This window comes from Phalangium opilio, unplaced genomic scaffold (assembly GCF_054372755.1).
Source record: "Phalangium opilio isolate 3A_F unplaced genomic scaffold, DU_Popi_V2 ptg000217l_1, whole genome shotgun sequence".
Taxonomy (NCBI): domain Eukaryota; kingdom Metazoa; phylum Arthropoda; class Arachnida; order Opiliones; family Phalangiidae; genus Phalangium; species Phalangium opilio.
The window spans coordinates 7,152,588-7,159,835 of NW_028324218.1; the positions used below are offsets into that span (position 1 = coordinate 7,152,588).

Sequence of the window (7,248 nt, forward strand, 5' to 3'; positions counted from 1 at the left end):
AATGCTTAAAATAAGGCACGTTTCTTAACATGATAAAAAACGTTGCTTTAAAATAAGACACACATTTTAAAAGGATCAAAAACGCTGCTTTGAAATAAGACACATCTTTTAACATGATGAAAAATGCTGGTTAACATAAAGTGTTTCTGTTAAACATGATGAAAAATGCTGGTTAACATAAAGTGTTTCTGTTAAACATGATCAAAACGCTGCTTTGAAATAAGACACATCTTTTAACATGATCAAATATGGCATGTGCTCCAATAAAAAAGCCTTTATTATTATTATGAAAAATGCTGGTTAACATAAAGTGTTTCTGTTAAACATGATCGAAAATGCTGCTTAGAACAAGGGACATCTTTTAACATGATCAAATATGGGATGTGCTGCTTGATATGGAGAGTCTCTCTAATTCATGATCAAAAATGGCATGATGCTTAAGTTAGAATTTTGCCAATGGAGATGAGCTGTGCTTATGTTAATTTTCAAACCTTTATGGTAACAGTAGAAAAACTTTAGAATACGTAGACATTGGAGAAGTGTTTTATTAAACTGTAATTAGAGTGATAATACACACTAAATGAAAATAATACAACTAAAAAAACTGTGTAATTACGTAACAAAAATGCTTTGAACAAGTAGAAAAGACATAGTTATTGAAAATACTTATTTGAAATAGGACTAGAAACTATCTACGGTGGTATTGAACTGAATTGTAGGTAATGCTATGAAATAAACATTATAGAACACAATAAAGAGAACGTGTTGATTATAATTACCACTAGTAATTATAAAGCTGTTTAGAGAAAAAGATTCTAGAAGCAAAAACTTCAAAAAATTTGTTCAGAAGTGCGCATGATCAAAACTACAGAAAAAAATTTCCGAAGAGTACAAGATTATAATATTGAAAGTTCAATATAATTAATTTATAATTAACACGATGAGCGGATAATTAAAAGGAAATCACTATATTTAACAATTGTCATTAAATATTTATCACTACCATTAGGTAACATTTTTTTAACATTATTATTATTATTTTCTACTGATCGAACATTTTAAACATTTAATAATTAAAAATGCTTTATTATATGGAATGCTATGTTCCTCGCTGATAAAATCAAGATAATACTTTCTTTACATCTTCAAAAACCTAGTAAAGAAGTTTTGTGATAAATAGGCCTATAAATTACCCAAATATTAAATTTAAACAAGAAGTGATATCTAGTTTATTAGGGAGAAGGTATAAGATGCCTAAGTATTCGCGCGCCGTAGTCCCAGTCCCCCTTTCAAAATACAAGGGGGGGCGTAAAAGGAGGCCCCGGGCTATTTCGCTACATTCTCCTCAGTCGGAAAATATGACTGTAATTTTCGTCATTCGCGTCGCGCTGACGTGCCGAGTTTTCAAGGACCAATGAGATCATTGCTGGTCGTAATTTAGAGGCGGGGATTAACTTCGGACCTACTATACGTTTGGACTGGAGATAAAGCTAGATTATAAATGTGGGGCGAATTTATCCCTTCTCCCTAATAAACTAAATATCACTTCTTGATTTAAATATAAGTTTTTACTTCATCTGGACTTCGGTTGCCGTCAATTTTACGGACTTGGTTCAAACTTTCGTAATAGTTAACAATGGGCATTGTGCCATTGTAATAAGTTTGAAATCTACATACAGCAAAATAATGTTTTATGAAATGATTTTACAGCGACGATTTAAGGGTTGTACCTTTTTCTTAAACTTTCTTCATTATCATCAACTCGGCCACTACCTTCCTGGCCTCGTTTTAGACAACGTTCAATGCATGTCTTTGCAGAAAGAGTTTAGTCATGAGGGAATTTAATAAGTTAGCTGCTCTGCCCAGTGATTTTTAACTAACTAACTAAGCTGGCGATCTCTTAGCATTTAATTAGTCTTAAAAACGCTGATTACTACCTCTCAATGTTAAGAGGCGTCTGCTAGTCAGAACCCCTTACCCCGACGGGATTGGTTGCTGCACCAATCCTGTGCGGGTTCTGGCTAACAGACGCATCTAAACATGGCAGGCGAGGCAGTAGTCACTAGTCATACTAATTAGTCTTAAAAACGCAGATTACTACCTCGCAATGTTTAGAGGCGTCTGCTAGTCAGAACCCGTTACCCCGACGGGATTGGTTGAAGCAATTCTGTGGGGGTTCTGGCTAGCAGACGCATCTAAACATGGCGGGCGAGGAAGTAGTCACTAGTCTGCGTTTTTAAGACCAATAATGTAATGTTGGCTCAACTTTTTTTTAAAAACTCTGATTACTATCTCGCAATGTTTAAAGGCGTCTGCTAGTCAGAACCCCTCACACCGACGCTATTGGTTGAAGCAATTCTGTGCGGGTTCTGGCTAACAGACGCCTCTAAACATGGCGGGCGAGACAGTAGTCACTAGTCAGGGTTTTAAAGACCAATAATGTAATGTTGACTCAACTTTAAAAACACTGATTACTATCTCGCCATGTTTAGAGGCGTCTGCTAGCCAGAACCCCTTACCCCGACACGATTGGTTGAAGCAATTCTGTGTGGGTTCTGGCTAACAGACGCCTCTAAACATGGCGGACGAGGCAGTAGTCACTAGTCAGCGTTTTTAAGACCAATAATGTAATGTTGGCTCAACTTTAAAAACGCTGATTACTATCTCGCATTGTTTAGAGGCGTCTGCTAGTCAGAACCCGTTACCCCGACGCGATTGGTTGCTGCACCAATTCTGTGCGGGGTTTAGCTAGCAGACACCTCTAAACATGGCAGGCGAGGCAGTAGTCACTAGTCAGCGTTTTAAAGACCAATAATGTTATGTTGCCTCAACTTCTAGTGAACTTGTGACAAAATGCAAACTAGCTAATCTACTGAGCGGAGCAATAGAGGTGTAGGTTTCTAAAATCCTTACATTTTCATCACAATCAAAAAATAAAACAAATTTGACATTGACTTTGCCATCCATTTCCTTTTTCCAACCATCAAGATTGTTTTGATTCCGAGGAAATCCATCAATTAGGAAATTATCGGAAGAGCTTTTATGCATGGCCTATGAATATTTGCCACACACAAATTGTTGAAAAACATTTAACAAATTTTCCATTAAAGGAACTGCAAAGGAGGCATGGGCGGGTGGGTAAAAATTATTTGAAATACGTCACAGACATCACGTGATGCCAAGATACAAAGACTCCTCATGGAGTGGAACTAGTTAACATCTAGTCCTTGTTTTTCGCAAGATTGCAGCGCCAATTCCATGAAGTGGTAGTTTTCGAAATTAAACGAACTAAGCTTATTTGAACCACGCCTCTCCTTGGTCACGTGCCTCTGACGTAATTCAAATAATTTTTACCCACCCGCCGACGCCCTCTTTTGGATAATAGACGAGTGTGCCATGGTTCTCACTTTCTCTAAAAGCCCACAAGTTATTTCAACCGGAACAATGGTTCCATTTTTTATGTGAGTTTCAATTAACTCTCCAAATTGAGAACCAGGAGTGTTTCGCTCCTCTCTTAACAAATCACCGGCTGATAAATGGACGTAACCAAACTCCTGTTTTGTATCGAAATTTCTGTCATTTCAAGGTAAGGGAGTTGTACGTGTAGGTAAAAAATTCAACCATTCTCTACCTTGACTATTAATTCGCACTGGGTTCCTTTACCAGCACCAGGGGCACCCAAAACGAAAACGACATTGGGTTTTTTCAGGGATGACATGGTGCTTTTTATTACTGTTGTCAGAAATCTTCTGAAGAACATAACACTTATTGTAAATTAAACGAGTGTGAATTTTAAGTGTTAAATGTAACTAATTTTAATTTATATTTAGGGTATTTTATTTACATGTAAACGTGTAAAATAAAATAAAGATCGCGATGTGTGAACTCAAAAGTAGCGGGCGGGGGGGGGTGAAGAATGTGGCGCAATGCAATGCAGTGTTAGTTAACTGTATTAGTTAACTATGTGTGGCAATAAAAATAGAAACACATGAACAGAAAAATTGGAAAATGCTTAAATTTTGGAGTCATTTACTACTTCTAAATTATTTTTCGTTAAAACACCAAACTACATGTTCTGTAATGCAAATGGAATACAAATTTAAAAAGCAACTTATGTACCACCAATTCACCAAATATATCAGAGCTTAATTACTGAAATTAATAGCAATGTATCACAGGCGTTGTGCTGTTACTATAAACTTAACCATCAAAAGATATTACCAAAAGTTCAAAAGTACAATACTAAACGTAAGTACGTTATAAACTCAATCATAAGTTCATGTTCCATATCTTATAAACTTATGATTCAACTAATGACAACAATTATTTGCTTCCTTATGCACAATGCACTGCAGCTAAATGCATCGCTTTCCAACAATGAGTTAAAGATAATAAGCATGGATTGTTATTTTTATATTAATGTTATTAATTTATTATTATTATTATCTACGTGCTAATTGCCTAATTATTATTACCAACTTAGATGATCCAAGTTCCCGTGTTCTTGTTTAGTAAGCCTTGGTTCTACAAAATACCGGCCGGCGTGATTTATGTTCTGTAGGTTACAAATGTTCTAATTTTGTAATTTTAATAATGTATTACTACACTTTGGCAGCTTCTCAAGCTGCAAATGCTATCTCTTTTTAATTATTTTTAACCGGAAGTGAAGCCCTATGCTACCAGTAACCAGGGCCGGAGATAAGAAAAAAAAGAAAAATTTCTTTTAGCCTTTTAGGACGTCTCCAGTGACCCCTTGTTTGACTGGAAAATTTATAGGACATTGTCCATTGGAGTGCGCAAAAATAGTATTGCATCTAAATAGTCAAGCTATCAAAACGTCGGAAAATTTATTGGTCAAACTGTCCAGTGACCCCCTTAGTTTTAAACAAAATAATGGGACATGTGTTCTGTGCTTATTTCCGGTCCTGCCGGCTACGTTAATACGTTACAACCAATCAAATTAAAGAAGGAGTTTACTGCTATCTGGCGCCTTTTTTTAAATCATAAACCAAGCAAACCAACGGTTTCCAACGGTCCAACCTTGAAAGTAGAATTCGTCTGCTAGTTTTCTCCATAACTCGGTCTCTGTAAATCACGTAAAGCAGATATAATCGCGCGTAAAGGGGATGGGAAATGTGTGAATTTTTAGATAAAAGTTTAACTCAAAGGTATTGTTACAGGTAATTATGAATTAGGGTTAATGAATATTTCCGGCCCTGCCGGCTACGTTACTACGTTACAACCAATCAAATTAAAGAAGGAGTTTACCGCTATCTGGCGCCTTTTTTTAAATCATAAACGGTCCAACGGTTTTCCAACGGTCCAACCTTGAAAGTAGAATTCGTCTGCTAGTTTTCTCCAACCATAACTCGGTCTCTGTAAATCACGTAAAGCAGATATAATCGTGCCTAAAGGTGAAATGAATGAATTTTTAGATAAAAGTTTAACTCAAAGGTATTGTTACAGGTAATTATGAATTAGGGTTAATGAACCATTACATATCTTTACCGTTCTCACGTGATACAAAATGGTGGCAAGGCTTAGCATTTGACTTCAACTGAATGCCTTAATTTTAATTATAATTTCAGATGATTGCGTATTAAGTGAGATTAAATTAAATATATAAAGAACTATTAAAGAATCATGCCGTCTGCTTTTATAAGAACAATTGGTCGTGTTTTTGTTACACTTCCAATGGCAGTGGCATTTGTGGATTGCGTAGCGTACGTTGCCAAAGTCGAAGGCGTCTCAATGCAACCCATATTAAACCCAAATAGCAATAACAAATCCAACGATTACGTATTACTTAATAAATGGCAAGTCAGAAGGTTTAACGTCCAACGTGGTGATATCGTAGCTTTAAAATCACCCAGAGATCCCGATCAAAAATTGATTAAAAGGGTTATCGGATTAGAAGGTGACTTAGTGAAAACCCTAACTTACAAAAAACATTACGTTAAAGTCCCTAAAGGTCATTGCTGGGTTGAAGGTGATCACCATGTTTCTAGTATGGACAGTAACTTCTTTGGACCCATTGCCTTAGGCCTTGTTTTTGCAAAAGCAACGCTGATTGTATGGCCTCCGAGCAGATGGCAAAAATTAGAACCTGATTTCAGTTCAAATAGGGTTAATTCAACAAGCACTTTTGATGATGTTAATTTTGCACAAGAGGCGTTGGATGAATCGCCATTAGTATAAAAACCATTGTAGGATTTTCAAATTTAGGTTTTACGTCAAATGTAACGAAGATTGGCAGCGATAACACTAGATTTCAGTGTTAAAAATGTTTCTGTTGTTACTTTTACAAAAAAAAAAAAAAATGTTGAAAACGTGTTGTGGTTTTTTTTTTAGACTCAGTTATTTCATTTTCTTTAAATTCTAAGCCAAAGATGTTTAAACTTCACAATTAAACCTCAAAATCAGCTGGAAATAATTATTTCTTTAGTACAAATCAATTTTATACTGATTCAGTTATTCCTGTTGTAAAGCAATCTCTTACAAATATTTCACAAAACGAACGCACCATTTCCATTTGCTCAAATAGAAACTAAATAGCAGTTACCATAAACCTATCTTAAAGCTTAAAATAAAATTTCAACCAACACTATAAACATCTGTAAAATAAAATTAAAAACTATAACTTATTCACTAATGAACACCTTACAAGTCAAGATAGTATTATATTCTGTTAGTGATTGAAATTTTTCTTAATTAAAGTATTTAGCTTTTATGAATGGTATTACTTTAATTTTGTAAGCATATTTAAAACCTAATTACACGCGTAATCTGAGGGATATCGGTACGCTGACTGTGGAACGACTTAGGTCCGGTGGCACGGTAGAAATAGGGGAGGAATACACGGGAAAATGGCGGGCGGTCTTCCTCGTTCGTCTGACGTAGACCGCCCGCCATTTTCTCGTGTATTCCTCCCCCATTTTATAGCACCCCACCGGACCTAATCCGTTCCACAGTTAGCAGATACTACGTCCTACCCTCCTAAGTCTTACCACAATTCTGACGGTCATATTGGTCGCTTTCAGATTTCCTTCTGCATTGAACCCATCAATAGAGCTATCTCAGCTGTGACGTCAGTGCCTAGGTAAAACGTCATAGGCTTAGCTTTGGCAGCCATGTTTGGTACCGCTTTGGTTCTATGGGAAAATAGCATGGGTGACGTCACAATAAGGGTTCTGAGATAGCTCTATAAGGACGTTCAAATTATCCTATTCCTCCACCCACAAACGAAAG

General features: G+C 36.2%; 2 protein-coding genes across 6 annotated transcripts; one reads left to right on the forward strand and one right to left on the reverse strand.

Annotated features, from left to right (window-relative positions):
* Positions 1-525: 525 nt before the first annotated feature.
* Cmpk (cytidine/uridine monophosphate kinase Dak1) lies at positions 526-4,706 on the reverse strand. Of its 4 annotated transcripts, none has more exons than XM_089856791.1 (7): positions 4,476-4,706; positions 3,632-3,746; positions 3,408-3,554; positions 2,914-3,051; positions 1,731-1,810; positions 1,573-1,669; positions 526-1,153 (listed from the first exon to the last, which is right to left on the reverse strand). In XM_089856791.1, exons 2-7 carry the CDS (start codon positions 3,716-3,718, stop codon positions 1,121-1,123), a joined length of 582 nt encoding a protein of 193 aa, XP_089712917.1. In that variant the 5' UTR covers positions 3,719-3,746; positions 4,476-4,706; the 3' UTR covers positions 526-1,120. The 4 variants fall into 4 exon arrangements, with proteins under 4 accessions (XP_089712917.1, XP_089712916.1, XP_089712915.1 ...); XM_089856790.1 differs by having other exon boundaries at positions 3,632-3,749; XM_089856789.1 differs by having other exon boundaries at positions 3,632-3,764.
* Positions 4,707-5,037: 331 nt separating this feature from the next.
* On the forward strand, positions 5,038-6,730 carry LOC149615997 (mitochondrial inner membrane protease subunit 2). Of its 2 annotated transcripts, none has more exons than XM_089856793.1 (2): positions 5,038-5,454; positions 5,589-6,730. In XM_089856793.1, exon 2 carries the CDS (start codon positions 5,644-5,646, stop codon positions 6,196-6,198), a length of 555 nt encoding a protein of 184 aa, XP_089712919.1. In that variant the 5' UTR covers positions 5,038-5,454; positions 5,589-5,643; the 3' UTR covers positions 6,199-6,730. The 2 variants fall into 2 exon arrangements, with proteins under 2 accessions (XP_089712919.1, XP_089712918.1); XM_089856792.1 differs by having other exon boundaries at positions 5,039-5,466.
* The last annotated feature ends 518 nt before the right edge of the window (positions 6,731-7,248 follow it).

What these genes read in the sequence shown, in the direction of transcription:
- Cmpk (XM_089856789.1), bottom strand. Translation starts at nt 3,760, where the DNA reads ATGTTCTTCAGAAGATTTCTGACAACAGTAATAAAAAGCACCATGTCA. An exon ending in CTTGTGGGCTTTTAGAGAAA is followed by an intron (nt 3,052 to 3,407) that starts GTGAGAACCATG and finishes AAATATTCATAG; the next exon opens with GCCATGCATAAAAGCTCTTC. An exon ending in GCAACCGAAGTCCAGATGAA is followed by an intron (nt 1,154 to 1,572) that starts GTAAAAACTTAT and finishes CTTCTTTACTAG; the next exon opens with GTTTTTGAAGATGTAAAGAA.
- LOC149615997 (XM_089856793.1), top strand. Translation starts at nt 5,644, where the DNA reads ATGCCGTCTGCTTTTATAAGAACAATTGGTCGTGTTTTTGTTACACTT.